We start from the raw sequence: 17,697 nt of genomic DNA on the forward strand, positions 1-17,697 counted from the left end.
CCAGAGTTGGGACTCTGGTAAACTGCAGGAGAGACTAGGAGCCCAGGTCTGCCCTGGGACCTTAAGGATCCTTGAGAAATTCCAGGGTGCAGTGGACCTGGTCATTTTTAAGAAAGTGTTTTTGCTAAATATTTTTTTCCTCCCAAGTCAGATTTTATTTTCCAATTAATTTTCTCTGTCCTCATCCACCTGTTTTCCTGTTCTACGCTTTTTCCTCTCTTGAAAATCCTAGCAGGAGGAACCAGATCACTGACGGTCTGTGATAAAAGTTAAAAGGCACTGCTTGTGGAAAAGATGGCTTACTTGCCTGTGTCTTTATGTTCATTATTTATCATATAGACTCCTTTGCCTAATGCCTTTCTTGCTCGACTTTCAAGCCCTTCACATTGCCCCCTTCAGCACCTGGACTTAGGCAGTAAACCGTGGTACTCCAGAGACAACTTTGAAGATGTCGGGAGTGAGTGGGTTCTAACCCAAAGCCTTATATAATATTAAAACTTTTGTTTAGGTGTATAAAGACCTATTTATGAGATAGTTGAACCGGTATCTTCACAGAATATATTCTCATGAAACATGGACTGTGTAACATAGAATTTGTTAGTAGAGTTACTTCTGGAAGTTTATTTTAATTTTTCAAGTAAGGTACTTAAAGGTTAAATGCCTTGTCTCTGTGGAAGAAGTTCATTCTAAGAGAGAGAACCTTTCCCTACTAACCATGCATCTGTCTATTAACACTTGATTGGATTTCCTCTCCGGGAACATGTGGATCTTCCAAAAACCTTAGGCAGGAAACAAATACAAGAATTCCTAATTTTACTGTTTTATATTTAAGACCCTTCGGCTAGAAGTGAGGTAACAAGCTTACTTATATATACACTTTTATAGGTTCAGTGAGTTACCTTCCTAATGCATGAAAGAGTATGAAAAGAGAATATTGGAGTTCCAGAGTTTTCAACTGGAGTGGTATTCCAGTGAGATATCACTATCAGGTGGTGTGCCATCACTGTGTGCCATCACTGTGTGCCATCACCGTGTGCCATCACTGTGGGGAGTGTGATTTCTAAGGAGGACATTTATGGGGATCTTCCCTTAAAATAACTCATTAAGCGATTATGATTCTACCAAGAAAAATGGTTTTTCTCTACATTTGAAGGCTTTACTGCTTACCCGGAAGTAATGGTTAGCAATTGTTTCAGTCCAGTTTGTGGAAACTAAAGAATATTAACACATACACAAACACACACACACGAAACTCGAAACATGCTGTGAAAAATAATATTTAAAATAAAAAGTCTTGACATGAAAAGGTCGCTGTTTCAGATGTGAGACATTCTCAAACCGGCTGAGAAACAGGAGATACTCAGGCAGCCATGAGTCTGCACTCTGGAAGACCATGTGCCAGAAAGAGGATGAACGGCAGAGCCACTTAGTGAATGTCCCACCTAGAAAGTCCTAAATAGCCTCCTCACTTTTGAGACAGAGTCTTTCAACATAGTTCTGACTGTCCTGGAACTCACTACTCATGAAGGTCCAGGCTGGCCTCAAACTCATGAAATTTACCTGCTCTGCCTCCCAAGTGCTGGGATTAAACATATGTACCACCACTCCTGGCCTAAATAGCTCATCTAAAAGGTTATGTTCCATTTGATTTTTTTTCCAAAATTAAATTTGAGAAATATTTTTATTACTAAAAAGCCATCTCTGTTAGATTTTCATCAGTATAAGCCAGATCCCTCTATGTGAATGTCCCAAACCCTGCTCATGATGGCAGCTGTAATGAAATCTATTCTTTGCAGGAATTGGAGCACTGTGCCTGTTTATTCATGTGACTGCATTAGATGTAGCTCAGAGGTGACCAAGGGCATCGTATTCCAAAGATATAACTCATGTGTCATGTTAGAACAGTTTATGTTTCCAGTTCCAAGCACATTATCTAAAATACAACAGGTACATAATAAATGTTAAGTTGATTCCTCAAAAGCTATTTAAAAAAACAAACAAACATATCCTTTGGACCTTACAATTCATTTTCCCAAAGACTAATGTCACCAGTGATAGCATCCCAACCTAATCTACAGTGGTTGTTTTGCTCATTATATGACAGATGTATAGCAGAAATGGCGCCTTCCTCGCTTTTTAATGTGCTACTACATACGTGCTTATTTCTTCTTCATAGTCTCTCTTAAGTAGGTAAGCCAGAGCACAGTTCTCCCATTATAGATGTGAGGAAGTTTGATGCTGTTAAACGTTATTACCATGGACACATGAGATGGTTTAGGGTGTAAAAGACACTTGCCACCAAGCCTGACACTTCAGCTTGATCCCAGGCTCCATTTGGTAGAAGACCAAAATCGACTTCTGCAAGTTGTCCTTTGATCTCTACAGACATATCATGGTGTGCACCTACACACACATCTACACACACACGCATACACACACACACTTGATTAAAAGTGCAGTGAATGGAATGAATGGGATGTACCTTAAAATCTTTGCGATGCAACATGTTCTTTGCCCTTCCTCCTTCCTCCACTGACCTCACACCTCAGTTACAGCTCTGGAAACCTTCTGATGGATTTTCTGTGGAAAGAGGTCAGGCAGGTAAGTAGAGAAGCCGAGAGCCTTCTATCCTAAGTGGCATTTTGGAGTATTATTTAGATGTGCCCGTGCTGTCAGAAGCTGAACGGGAGAACTTGACTTAGCTCTTTAAGCACGTTGATCCTCTATGTCCAAAAGGGAGTATTAGGCGTTCTGTTGTTCAATAGTCAGTAAACATACGGCCATTTAAACAATTAATTCTCGGCTTCTTGATGACGCAAAAACTCAAGTTGCTAAGGGATCAAGGTTTGATACCCAGTTGGAATTTGCTGCTAAGAGAGGGTATAGTGTCTAGACCCATAGTTGTTGATCTGATAAAACTAGGTTTAGCTGGCTTAGACTAGGTATCAACTCTTCAAATATGTTTTGAACTTTGAATCGTGCCAGTGGGGTGGGTATTTTGAGAATAATTCTGCTTGCTTTGCTCTAGGAAAGTAGGTAAAAAAAATTTAAAGGCACTTTGAGGACCTTGAATATAGAGCCCCCACTTTGTCCCAGCGGAGTGATGTTAGTTCTACAGTTCAGCACTTTTCAAACATGAGTGTTTTGAATCTCCTATAGCAGTGAAATCAATTCAAGTATCTCCAATTTAGAAAACTTAAACAGAAGTTTTGAATTCACCTCATTCTTGAGAAATAAAAATATTTCTACCAAAGGGAGTCAGGAATGAATTGCAGCTTCACAAATAAGTGGGCGAAGGGGAGAGAAAACGTTCTTTATGGGAACGTATAATTATGTTTTAACTGAAGTGTTTAAATAGAGACGGAGGTATAAAGTATTTACAAATAGTTTCGTTCCGATTTGTGTGGCAGAACCAGCTAGTGGCGTGCTTGAAGTCCATCCGCCGAATTGGCATCTAATTAAAAGCAAAGAGAAGGAATGGAATCCTTCAGTACAATCATGGAACTTTTTCAAGAGCCATGATGTCTGTGAATGCCCAGCTTTTGGTGAAATCACCACACAGGCATGTGTGTTCATTGTTAAAGCCAATGTGGCAGCCATCTCTCACATCACCTTTTGAAGTCGTTTTCTTGAAAATAACGAACAGGGAAAACCATTTCCAGGCACATTGGGTAGTCAGAAATCAGGTGAGCTGCCGTTCATGTCTCACACGAGTCCCAGAGCCTGGGCTGGATGAACACAGGCAGTATGACATCACGAACCAACAGAGGAAATCTGTTAGCTTCGTCACTTGGTCTTCCTTCGGGGGCTCAACATATAATTGTTTATGTTCAAAGCAAAACCAAAACCAACCCTTTTTACTCTTTTAGCACTCGGGAGAGCCTGGCTTCCAACACATCAAGCATTGTTGAAAGCAACCGCCGTCAGAATCCTGCTTTGAGTCCCGCCCACGGCGGAGCTGGTCCAAGCTTCAACTTCCGCGCCAGTACAGATCCCCCAACCAGCGAAGCTGAGAAATTACAGAAACCTTCCAACTGCTTGCAAGCTTCTGTTACTAGTGTATGATTGTCCTTCTGCCTCAGATCTTCTGTCTCATTCGATACAGCAACGTTTACGACGATTGGGACTGTTTACATCTCTGCAAAGGCAAACATCTCAAGCACAGGTTGGGGGTTACTTGAGCTGTGCTGCTAAGTAGGCTAGGGCAAAAAAAAAAATCTTCATTTCGGAGTATTGCTTTTCACACGTATGGCTCTGTAGCAACCGAATAGCAGTAGGGGAGATACGTACACTTCCGCTTCACTAACTGTATCTGAGCACACATAGGAAAGTCTAAACACTGTAAGTGGAACATGCGTTTTTCAATGTCATACAGTTGCCAATTCCATTCTGAAATGCCACAGAGATGTGTTGCTCCTGGCCGGCCGGCCTAGGGAGGATGGGGCCATGGAACTAATCCTGGATAACCCACCCCCCTCAAAAAAAAAGCCAAGCCGCCACAAAATGTAAATGTAGGGGTGTCCATTGTGAGAAAAATCAATGCCAAACTGGGCAGAAGGGACCCCAGCCCTTTGTGTGTGAGTCCTTTAAAGTATCAGTCATTTTCACTGTGAGTTTTCACGACACTCCTGCAGGAGCCCATGGATGTGGGTCAGAGGTCCCAATGGATGGAAGTCGTTAGGGTGTTTGTTCTCACTGTTTTCCAGCTCACTCAATGCTTGTCTTGAGGTTTTTTTTTTTTTTCTTCACCTTCCCTAATCACAAACAGGAATATAGGCCTTTGAAGGGGACAAAGGAAGGGAAATGCAGTCTCACGGAGGCACAGCTCTGAGTGCTGGAGAAGGGTGTGTGAATGACCCGGAGGATGAGTGAGATACTGGAAAAGGATGCCTTCCTCCCTGGGACACTTAGGTTGAGCGAGCTTACTCTACTAAATGCAGTGATTAGTTTGTTGGGAAGCAAAATGTTCTTTATGATACAAATGAAGAATGTGGCCCGAGGGTGTTATTCTTTCTAATGGAAGGGACATAGATCTATTTTATGCAGTTTTAAATAGAATGCCTAAATTAGGCTGTGGGAGATGATTTTTTAGTGGTTGTAGGAAAGAACAAATTTAGGGAGAGTTGAACTTCAGGCCTTTTATTCCTGGGAAGATATCTATAGAGACAACATTTAAAGGAATTTTTGATTAGAAATATACATGGGCCCATGTAATAAACAGCAAAATGTCCTCATTCTGCTGGTGTGGTATATTCTTAATTTGTACTCCCCTAAAATGTATCGAATGACAATTATGCATTCATGAACTATGCCAGAGTAATGTTTACAGATGCTTTGTAATGATTTCGGGAGGCTTGTTTTGGGTGGATTGTATGGCAGTTCCTCATCATCTTTTACAATGACGTCTCCACGCTCTGCTTTGGTTTATGCCACCATGCTCAGTATCAAAAGGCTTTGCAGGAGGGGGATTCTAACCATTACTCTTTGGTCCTATAGGAAAGACACTTTTCAAAAGTCCCAGGTTTTTTTTTTTTTTTTTTTTTTTTTTTTGAGATTCATTGCATACATCTGTAGGTACTGGAAATTCATCTGCACAAGGGTTAAGTCTGATCCCAGAAAATGGTCTGGAATAAAGTTATATTCAGTTTAGTGTCAGATGAGTTTTGGAGCCATATACTATAATGAATTCATAAGTAAATAACTTAAAATCAAGAGAAAATATTTTCACTCAAGATTCCAGTAATGAGGGTAAGTTTGTGAGCTACTTCCTTTCCTGTGTCAGACTTACTCACTAGCAATGTGCTTAAGGAAGCACACTCGTATGAAGCGGTTGAAAACATGTACACTCATATTTTGTCTGCTATTTGGAAGTTGTGTTGGGTCAACCTGGGCTCCTTGAGTTTGGTATAAATTTCTTTTTTGTGCTTATTGTAATGAAGTGTAAGCACGATTCTCAATACTCCACTACATGGTTGAAATGCTTAGGGCAATTGGCTTTGAATCTCATGCCTTACGTCCTCCCAGGCATGCCTCAGTTTTTCACAAACACCTTGTTTATCTCATTACTTAAGTAACATCCAGAAAGAACAGCCATGTATCTAGTATACCACATAGTCTGTTTGCTTAAGGAGCCATATACCATGTGATTCCTAGATCTGGTCTAAATTAATCCCCTCCTTCCAAAAAACCTGCTCTGAAATTTTGGCATACTCAGTTCATAAATAATAGGACCGTTAAAACAATACATTAGTCTCTGATTGACCCTCTGAACGTAGCCATTGAAAGAATTGAGTGACCAGTGAGCAGGAGAGGACACAATTATGTCTAAGTGAAGCTTTAAAATATGAAGTTTTGATAGTTCACAAGAAACAGGTTTACAGAATGCATGAGTCAAACAAAATGTGTACACTATTTGCTTAACCATTATGGAGCACATGATTTAAAAAAATAAACAAAAGATCTCCTGCAGACCAGCAGCCATTAGCATAGAATGATGGGCTTTAAAGGTGATATACCACATAAACAGACATTCCGTGGAGAAGCACTCTTGTCTGAATCTAATCCGGATTCTTGAATAGAGGAAACATTGGTGGTGGGAAGCACATGGCAAATAGGATATGCACATGTGTCTAAGATGGTCTCGTCAAAAATGATGAGACTCTTTACTCTCACAGCCTTGAGTTGAGGCCCTCTCCAGGCTTTGCCAATAGCATTCTCCACTGGAACCAGAGCTTTGTGTTCCATGACGGCAATGTCTAGTTTTTAGAGTTTATCAACGGAAAGGTTTACAAAACTGAATCTGGTTGAATCTCTGTGAGGCATTCAACTTTAAAGGGTCAACACATCTGTCGGCATTTTGCACACTTATGTATTATTATGATACAGCATATTACTTTATGGTAATTTTTATTTTTACATATAACTACCTCCATGAATTTGATGAAATGGCAGCAGTGTGTTAAAGTGTGTTCTTCAGAAAAAAAAAAAAAGCAATGTTTCAAATGTGTTTCAGCAGTAGGCCATGGCGTTGCGTGTGTGTCGGTGACATACCCATTGGACTCATGACTTTTTTGTTGCCGTGGTTTTTGTTCACAACATTCTTTGGCTCCCAATTGTAAACCTGTTGTCCTCTTTCTCTCTCCCTTCTCCCCCACGAGAGCACATTTGATTTGTTGCAAATCAATGAGCATTTTAAAATTACTGTCTTCTCTGCTTCTCCACTCCCGCTTTTAGAGAGAGAGAAAAAGACCTCTTTGGCAAAGAGCCATTTGGTAAACATTTGGGAAGTTATTAATTCCTATAGAAATTGAATTGGATTGCCAGGGTTTTGTTTTTTTGTTTTTTGTTTTTCCCCAGTAACAAAAGACATGTAAGAAATTTGGACTGCCAACTTGAAGCACTTTGGGCCTCTCTGCTTTTATCATATGCTACCCTATGGAGCCCAAACTTCTTTTTTATTAAAAGAACTGTGCCATACATTCTGAGATGTGTGCTAAGTAATTTCCATAGCATTTGATATATTTTGCACATCTCAGGAGACCTTGAGTCCAAGGATGGGATGTGTGCACACCCAATAGAGAAAACCAATAGGGAACCTGAGTGAGAGTATTGGGGTAGAAATAAGAAATGCCCGCGACTTTGATGTTGGAGAATTCACGTTCAGGAAACACAAATAGAAAGGGAATGTGAAGGAGTAGTGATGGGAACACCAGCTGTTCCTAAATGTCTCTCTTTGAAAACTCAGCCAATATTGTTACAGTGTACATTGAGATTCTATTGTGGTCACTGCCAAGACAAGAAATGCGGTACCTGGAAGAGCATCCTTTCTCTCTTAGGTTAGCATAGCTTTGTAAAGTTCTTGGATTAACCACTTGTCACCACAAAGTGTACTTGAAGATAAAGTTTGTAACTTCGGTGATAGGCACAGTTCTCACACAACCATTTGGGAGGGTAGCGTTCTGAGCTTGCGCTAACAACCAATGACTGGTAATGTTCCGCAGCTCATCTGGGGATCTCCAAGTGGTCCGGAAGCATTAGCTGGACCATTTGCAGAGCAGGTCCCGTTTGTCATACCCATGCTTGACAGGAGCAAACAAATGGAGTGACTCAAGATCACCCAGAAACACAGTGGCAGCTCTCGGTGACCTATTTTCTATCTGTTTGATAGGCCATGGTGAGAAATCACTAAAATACTATTTTTATGATGTGTGCTAATAAAGAAAACAAATACAGTTTGACACCTTGTCCATTTCATTCGAGGAGGTATGGGTGTTTGAAATCTCAACACCTCAGCACCCCTTAACTGGGGTTGAGTTATAAAGTGGGAGATGAACAGATCCACACCAATGCCACTGTCATCGAAGGTCAATCCAGACATCCACCTTTGTTTACAGTTTCTCATTGGGTTCCTGTCATTTCTGTGCTAAAACCCCATCTTCAGGAACATTGGCTGCTCCAGGCAGTGGAAGGTGCTGAAACAGTTGTGTGTTTTTTTTTTATTTTCCTTTAAAATATTTATCACGCACTCTTCACAATGCTCAGCTACATACCATTCACTAGACTATATCAAGCCCTGCTTTGTAGGATCTGGGAAGCTGCTCCAGTTCCAAGAGTTTTGTTAAATTATGAGATAGAAGGTCTTTGACATCTGCTTTCTCCTTTCCCACAGACCAGTCCCACACCCAGCTAGCAGTGTAGTGCAGTCCACAGTAGACACAAGAGGTGATGCTTCCTTACCCCCCACCCCCACCCATCCATTGTCAAAGCCATCCAATAATGTCCTGTGAGCGAGGGACTCCTTGGCCCGTGTTTAAGGCTTGGGAAAATTAGAAACAAGAAAAATGAATGCAAAAGCCATGGGAGGCATTGTTTTTCTTTGGGCTAGTTAAACATGGCGGAAAGGGATTGCTATTGTCTGAGCTTTGCCAAGAAACACAAAAGAATCAGCTGTCACCCCATCCTTCTTGAAGAAGGTTTTGTAGTATTAATGATACAAGTGATATTTTCCCATGGAGTTTTCCTTAGGATACGTTTCATGAATTATACACATGAGACATTTTATTAGTAGATCTCATGTGTTTGCAAAAGGTACTGGCTTCTCCCTGTTTGGAGTTCCGCCCCCTTGGCGTGCGTCAGCAATGCAGAGGGGCACCGCGGTGACAGCTTCTATAATACATATGCCTGTGCCTTTATTATTGTTCACAGGCTTAACGGTTGCAAAATTTAGAATTCGGCAAAGCTCCAGGGGAACTAAGCGGTCTTGTGATTGTACGCAGGCAGTCAGAGGCCTTTAGTGGCTCATTGTTGGCTTCACTTGTGAACACGTGCACCCACCTGACTAGGAAAAGGGTGTTTCCGAGTGAGGTATCAATGGCTCTGGAAAGGCAGAAATGGAAGGTTAGAGCTTGGCTGGGTCCTTGTGCACCTGCCTACCTCCCTGTCCAAAGGCTGACCTTGGTACCCACCCCACCCCCTACTCCCCTACTCTTATCCCACAAGAGGTACCAAATCTGAGACCTGAGCTCTCCTCCAATCCCAGTCCTCTCCAGCTCCAGGACCTCCATCCTATAGAACATTCTTGGCAGCCCTGACTTCCTTTCCTCTGAGGCTTAGCCTCTCTGCTTCCTTGCCCTCACATTCCCCCCACCCAAATACCTACTCCATCACCACTCTTTCCACATTGGAAGAACAGACTACTGTGTAGTATTGTGCACGCATGCCAGTTAGGAGTAGAACTGTCCTAGGTTCACCTTCATGTAAGTGTCAACAGCTACAAACGTAAAGTCCTTAGAGCAGGGACATGATACTCTCTGGAAGAAAATTCATTTTGACCCTCCAAGTTCCAAGAGATCATGGCTCTGCAGGTGTCTTTCTCTGAGTGGCTGACTACGACGATTACATTAGGGTCAATGAACTAAGTACACGTGGGATTCACTATGTTAGGAAGGAGTTTTGCAGCCAAGACTGCCTTGAATAAAATGTTTTTGCACTGAAAAAAAAAATAAAAAAAACCTTTAAATGACTTGGTCTCTGGTTGCTGTAAAGGTCATCCAAGATGGATGTTCTGTTTATATTGTATAGTATTTCATAAGAAATAACTGCAGTTCATGAAACGTCTTCCCTGATGTTACTGATTTCTAACAGCACATTTGTAACATGGTTTTTATCGTGTCCGTGTACCATATTGTAAATGATGACCCCTTGTCATCCTTAGTATAATAAGTTAAAAGGAAAAAAAAAAAGGACAGGGATTTTTGTAAGTCTATATTTGAAAGTCCCTCCATATGGTAATATTGTGTTCATGTTGTCTATGTAGTGTTGTGTGAAATATCCATTTTGGATTGTGTTACTTTTTAAGATATTAAATAACATTTGGTTATATGTGTAAGTGGATTTTTTTCTTTTTTGGTACTTGAGAGATAAATTATTTAGATGAGGTCAGTTTCTCTTCCGATTAATGTGGTTTTTGTAACAGAGTTCTATTGGGCATTTTTTTTATTACAGTTTTTTAAATTGAAAACAAAACATGGAGTTCTTGCATCAAAGTTCTATCCCTGTGGACTTGGAGAAGATCACATTCGGGGGTGGGTTTAACAGTTAATGGTTAGAGCTGCATGCAGTCCCATTTTGGATGAAATTATAGAGCAACATGGTTATTTGAGAGAAATTTCTCTTATAAAAACTTGTTTTAAAACTCGTAACATGAGTTAAATGTCTCTCAGGTAAATCCTGGGACATTTGTCCATGTAATCAAAAGGGAACATGCATACATGTTCATTGGTCTTCAAGATCTAGCTGTGGGTTTAATATTGAATTTAACATAGAAACTAACAACATTCAAACAACCATGGATCAAAAAGAGTTTTTAAATTGTGCCTAGGGTTGAGGAGATGACTCAGTAGAGTACTTGTGCAAGCCTGGGGATCTGAGTTCAGATAAACATAAACTCGGGGTGTAGTGGTGCTCCTCTATACTGAGGCTGGGGGATCAGAAGAACTTCTGGATCCCTGGAGTTCACTGGCTAGCAGCCGAGCCAGATTGTTGAACACCAGGTTAAGTGAGAGTCTTCCTTGAAAAATGTGACTGAGAGGGACTGAGAAAGACACCTTATGTCAACTGTAAGTCTCCACATACAAGCACGTCTGCATGCACATGTGTGCGCACACATGGTCACATATGCATACATGCCACACACACAAATGAAATTATGTATTAAATACCCAGAGACTTCTTCTTTGTCAGTTCCCCATAAACAATAAACTAGAATACTTTCACAGCATTTGCATTACAGTAGGTATTGTAGTCATCGAGATACAATTTAAAGCGTGCCATCTTTAGATGTTTATCACTTACATGTGTACACTGAAGGAATTTCTGTTACAGTGGAGGGTTTGAGTATCCATGGAGATCCTGGAGCCAATTCCCTGGGGCTGGAGCAGATGCCTTTAGATTTTTTTGAGTCCCCTTGGTGACAGGTCCCCTCCTTGGTGATGGGTCTTTGGAGAATAAAGTCCATCTTCTGAAACTAAAAGCGATACTCTGTCAAATGAACAACTAAACTAAGAAACAGCTTATAAACACCCCCAAACACTAGACCTCCACAGTTGAGACCAATTTTCTTGTAAAAAGTAGAAGCTAACACAGACTTCCAAAACTTGCCTTGGACAATGATCTTGTCCTTTGAATCAATTTAAAGAGCCCCAAGTGATGGCTTTCAGGGACGTCGTCTTTTGTTGCTCCTGTTTCAAGTTGGTTTACACAGGCCACCACAGGAGCCTTTTGAGGCATGAAATGGGGACAAGACAGCGAGTTGTTCTCCCTGCTTTAGAATTCCGAGCTGCTGTAGTCAGGGGAGGGCACTGTGTGTGTACTTCAGCACGATCCAGTGAACTGGAGGCATGGAGCAAATACGGGACTTTCATAGGAAGACTGAGAGCAGGCTTTTGGCTTTTTTGAGAGAATGGTCACAGTTCACAAACATCTTTTCATTCTAAATGAAATGATATGGTTTTAATGGATTTTTTGTTTGTTTGATTTAGAGTGGGGAGATTTTTTCCCTCCGTAGATAAAGGCCAAGTGGGGTACGATTGCTTCCTTACCCACTCGCTGCTGTGAAATCGAGAAACATTGAATAAAAAAAAGGAGCTATTCACCTGACTTTCACAACTTATTTAACTGGAAAAATCTTAGCCCTACTGTGGGAATACTTGGACTTGCTGATAGGCCTATTTTCAGGCCCAGTGGCTCCAGATTTTCTTGTAAAACAGTTCATCTTATAACCCGTGGGACAGTGTGTGCTCAATGTATATGCGCATAGCTCATGGCCCCATGTCCTTGAGGAAAATCAAGGTGTTTACACTCAGGAGAGCCAGGGTGGAGTTAGTGAAGAATCTTGAAAGAATCATACCAGGGGGGTCATAAGGCATGAGATATGCCTCTAATAGTTATAAAAATGGAGAAAGAGTTAGATCAGATCCATAAGGGCAAAAATGACTGCTGTTTCCTTCTTGGTCATATCTAAGAGTTTAGGGCTGTAAGTGGGTGAGCAACCTCAGGTTCAGCCTCAGCTGAATAACAGGACTGAGCTTTTAGGTGGGTTCTTTAGCCTCCAGGTTTCATAAAACAAGTGCCTTTTTGGCCACACCCTTTCACGGTTTCCTTGTTTCTCTCTGTTGCAAAATTATTTTCTCACACATTATTTTCTCTTACCTCAGATTTCTTTGACTTTATTAGACTGCCTAAAGACATTTTCGTGATTATTGTTGTGCTTTTAAAATTTGATCATAGGCCTAGAGGTGGCTTAGCAGGTTATGGCCTTTGTCACTAAGCCTAATGACCGGAGTTTGACCCCTAAGGCCCACATAGGAAGGAACTGACTCCTGCAAATTGCCCACTGACCTCAACACATGTGATGTGCACACACACATACACATTCAAATACATTAAAAAAAATGTAAGATTGGTTTTAAAGATTTATTTGTTATTGTTGTTGTTGTTGGTGGTGGTGGTGGTGGTGTGTGTGTGTGTGTGTGTGTGTGTGTGTGTGTATGTGTGTGCATGTTCCTGTAATGGCCAGAAGAAGGCATCAGATACCCCTGGACCTAGAGTTGTAGCCAATTGTTAGCTGTCTGACATGAGTCCTAGGAACTGAACTCAGGTCTCTTGGAAGAGCAGGAAGCACTCTCTCCATCTCCCCAAAACGTTTTTAAAAGAAAAAAAAAACATTAATGTTAATTTGTTACTGGTCTAAATTATTTCTAACCACAATGGAACCATTACAGTTTACAATTCCTGTTCACATTGCCTTAGCCCAAGTCCGCAGACGGCGTATCTATCATCTTTTTTCTGCTAAGCTTGGCGTTAAGAGCATTCTAACTGCCAGCTAGTCTACGGCCATCATCCGTTTATGTTCATCCAACATGCAAGTATGTATAGGTAGGTGTGTGAGTAGATTACTGATAAGTAATTACAGTAGATCAAATAAATTCCTCTAAAATTATGTTTATTAAACTAACTCTTTGACAGGTCACACGTGTATATAATGCACTGTGATCTCACCCCGTGCTCTTGCCCCTCCCACCCTTGCCCATCCCCCTCTTCTCCCTGTACGTCTCCCATTGTCGTGCTTTTCTGGTGGATTTTGTTTTGTGACCCAGCCCTAAACAAGACATTTATATCACTCCCTTTAAGGCAGCAGTTCTCAAAATCGTGGGTCATGACCCCTATGGGAGTGGGGTCACTCATCAGATACCATGTATATCAAATATTTACAGCATGATTCAGAGCGTTAGCAACGCTACAGTTAGAAGTAGCAGTGGTTGGGCTGGAGAGATGGCTCAGCCGTTAAAGGCTAGGCTCACAACCAAAAACATAAGAGAAGTAGCAATGGAATAATGAAATGGTTGGGGATCATCACAACATAAGGGGCTGTATTAAAGGGTCACAGCACTAGGAAGGTTGGGAGCCATTGCTCTAAGGCTTAGGGAACATTGGGGAAGAGAAGACAGAATGAGCAAGAACAGGAAGAGCGGAGAGAGGACAGCAGAATGCTGACTTAGGGATGTAACATGGCCGTGGGGATCATGAATGCACAGCTCCTGTGGTTGCCCGTGTTGGGCCTGCACAGGCCTGAGCTTGTGAATATTCAGTCAGAGACATTCTTAACAGATCAGCAAGTAGAAATTTTATTGCAAAATTGCTAAAAATATATTTTTATATTTACTTGCATTTCAAGTTTTTAAGAAGGGATTATTTTTCCATCAGAAAATCTTCCTTTCTTCTTGCTTTCCCTTCTTCCCTCCTTCCCTCCCTCTATCCTTCCCTTCTTCCCTCCTTCCCTCCCTCTATCCGTCCCTTCTTCCCTCCTTCCCTCCCTCTATCCCTCCCTTCTTCCCTCCTTCCCTTCCTCCCTCTTCCATGGACCCCTTCACTTCCTCATCTCATCTTCTTTCCTGCCTTCTTTATTCTATCATCTATTTGTCTATCATCTATCTGTCATCTATCATCTACCTACCAATCATTTGTTTATCATCTGTCTATCTACCAATAATTTATCTGTCTGCCATCTATCTATCTATCTATCTATCTATCCATCTATCCATCTATCTATCTATCTATCTATCTATCTATCTCTATCATCTCTATATTTATTTCATCATCTGTCTATATTTATCATCTACTTATCTATCATCTATCTGCCTATCTATTTTGTAGCAACTATTATCAATTTGTCATTGATGAGTCTATCATCTCTATATGTTTTGTCTGTAAACGGCAGTGAAGCAAAAGATGTCTGTCTGACGGACTCTCTGAAACATGTGCCGCCTTGGGAAATTATTCTGTATTTTTTAAATGTCTGTGCTCCAAGCCAGTGTCTTCCATTCTTTACTCCAACATCAGTGTGGAACCCTTTCTCTTTCTTGACAAGTGAAGTAATAGCTCTGTGGTCATTGCCGGGAAGGAATCACCAGTCTCCAGGCACAGCGCAATGTCATACCACGTAGCACTATTGGCAGCACACGTGTGATGGTAGCCTGGAGAAGGCAAGGCTTTCTTTTCCATGCTTCCACCTTCATGTGATATTGAAGCCAGCGTGTGTGAAGCATCCGAGATGAATATCAAAGAGTCAGTATCCAAACGGGGTCAATTCAAACAGTCTCTAGAGTAAGACACCAATCATGGAGACAGGTATCCCGTCCCTGTCTCCTTCTGTCATTAAAAACAGCCCAATGAGGTAGACCAGGGAGCCTCCTGAGGGCCCACAAAATAGGTCCAACTGGCCTATTTTCTTGTGAGTAGAGAGAACAATAAAAATTTAGGAGAGACTTCCCCAAGCTCAGCAGGCAGGAGACTTCAGAATGTTTTAGAGCAAAGCATTAAAAAAAAATAATAAATAAACCTTTTACTTTATAACAGTTTAAGCTCATAAAATTGCAAAGGAATTACAGAAAGTCCTTTCTTGTCCTGTATCCAGTTTCCCTGTTAACTACATCTCATTTTAATATGGTACACTGGTCACTATTAATGAATCAGCTCTAATTATTTTTTAATGATTGCTATTAAAGTAGATCTTTAAAATTATTTTACTACACTTATTTAGTGGTGTGTGTGTGTGTGTGTGTGTGTAGAGCAGAAAGCAACTTGCAAGAATAGGTTCCTTTCTTCCATACTTGGATTCTGCAGATTGAACTCACATCGTCAAACTTAGCAGCAAGCACCTTTACCCACTGAGCCATCTTGCTGGCCTTTGAGTGGTGTAAACTGAGGTACATTGTTCATTCACATTTCCTTACTTTGGACATACTGTAATTTTTCTGTTCCAGGAGCCCATCTAGGATGGCATATTAAAATCATTTGCATGTGTCCTTTGTTTGAAGGCTTATTCCCTTCCCTCCTTCCCCTTCGCCACCTGTGTGTATCTATACAGCCCCTTATGCTGAGGAAGAGAGCCCTGTGCCGAGCTGAGTGTTTCCAATCTCTGCTTATCTCTGTTTCTACATATCTCGAGGTTCAGACCACATGCCATGCCTTTCACGGGGGCATCAGCATTCTTCTCTCCTTCCAAGCCCTGACCAAAGCATCCTCTTGTAAAATCCGTATAGTTTCCAACCCGTGCTCTCCTCGGTTTGGTTTGGTTTTAATCTTTACCATCTCACCCTCTGCAAAATCGTTCCTACCACTTCATACCGTGACTCAGTCTGGAGAAAAGGTCTCCCTTTATCCTAGTTTTGCAGTGCCCCTCTGAGTAACGAAAGCTTCAGGTGGATTCGCTGTGCAAGAAGGGGGCTCAGCGTGCTGTCTGTAAGGGGAACTTCGAGCATGCTCACTCAACACAGTCTCATAGGCGGCTGCTTAACAATGAGACCTTTGGAAATGTGTTCGCTGGAGAGGGCTGTCTTTTGGCCTCATTCATTTTCCTTATCACCGAAGAAAGCCAGGAAGGGAGAGCTGGCCCTTGGAATGTCATAAAGTTGTTACAAGATTAGAAGATGAAAGGGAAATCTCTGTTTTTTCTTAGAAAAAAAAAACTGGGGTCCCTTGGCTTCGGACACTGGGTATAGTTTCTTCATGAAGTCTTCCGTATGTGGGGATGGGGAGGTGGGTTGCTGAGCAACCTAGGCAGGGGGCATGTTAACATGAATGGAGAATTTCTAGGGATGTAGCTCAGTTGGTAGAGCACTTTCATCAAACATCCACAAATCCTCCTTTCAATCCCCAGCACCACATATACTAAGTTTGTGATCCAGTAGCACGGATGCAGAGACAATCAGATGCAAGGTCATCTTCATAGACACAACTGGTTCAGCCTGGGCTATGCGAGCCTCTGCCTTAAAAAAAAAAAAAAATTAAAGTGAGGAAAACCCACCGAGGCAGCTGTTTCGGAGAAGCTGTTGACTTGTGGAAGGGATCAATGTTGCTATGAGGAACATGCAGACCATTTGTTGCTGGGGGTGGGGGGAGTTGGGGGGCTGGAATCTAAGGCTCTGCACGCTCTAGGCACTTAGATGGGGGGCGGGGCGTCCCCAGTGTTTGGAGTATTTATGAGTGCAGGCACGGCTTGCTTCCTTTTAGCTGTATCTTCCATCTAAAGACATCTGACGATTGTTTATGCAAAGTTTTCACAGAAGTGTAACAAAACTTTATTCTCTCCCTCTTGATTTAACCCCTCTCATCTCAGCCACGTGTTTCTCTTTCTGTTTCTTGTCATCTCTCCTCCTGACCTCCCGCTCTTTGTCTTCAAGCGTCTGTGGGAGTTTGGCCACCAGCTAATATTTCACCTTAATGTTCCCATTTCTCTCCGTACATTACACACTTTCAAACGAGTCCTCGAGTCTGATTTCCTGATAACATTTTTCCTATTGTCCTACAATAGTTGCACCAGCCATTTCTCTCTCTCTCTCTCTCTCTCTCTCTCTCTCTCTATCTCTATCTCTATCTCTATCTCTATCTCTATCTCTATCTCTCTATCTGTGTGTGTGTGTGTGTGTGTAGTCTCACTAGCTGGTTTTGTAACTATAATGTGGAGATTTTTAGAGATTAACGGGGGACTTCAACTATTGTGAATTACTTGCAGTTACTCTCTCCAATATTCAGGTTAGCTAAAATTCAATTGTTTTTATTTTTTCTAATTAAAAAGCCACCACCTCTATTTAGGGCTTGCTCAGGTATGCTATCAGAGACCTCCTAACACTTCAGTTT

At 41.5% G+C, this 17,697-nt stretch overlaps 1 protein-coding gene across 1 annotated transcript in view; it reads left to right on the forward strand.

Moving 5' to 3' along the window:
• The window catches only part of Stox2 (storkhead box 2), a 104,977-nt gene extending 99,336 nt beyond the window's left edge, over positions 1–5,641 (forward strand). Inside the window, exon 4 of the mRNA XM_028757696.1 lies at positions 3,870–5,641. Within this exon, the coding sequence (XP_028613529.1) occupies positions 3,870–4,065 (196 nt within the window). The 3' untranslated portion in view covers positions 4,066–5,641. The remainder of the gene's footprint in view (positions 1–3,869) is intronic.
• The last annotated feature ends 12,056 nt before the right edge of the window (positions 5,642–17,697 follow it).

Source organism: Grammomys surdaster, unplaced genomic scaffold (genome assembly GCF_004785775.1).
Source record: "Grammomys surdaster isolate TR1022 unplaced genomic scaffold, NIH_TR_1.0 126178, whole genome shotgun sequence".
NCBI lineage: Eukaryota > Metazoa > Chordata > Mammalia > Rodentia > Muridae > Grammomys > Grammomys surdaster.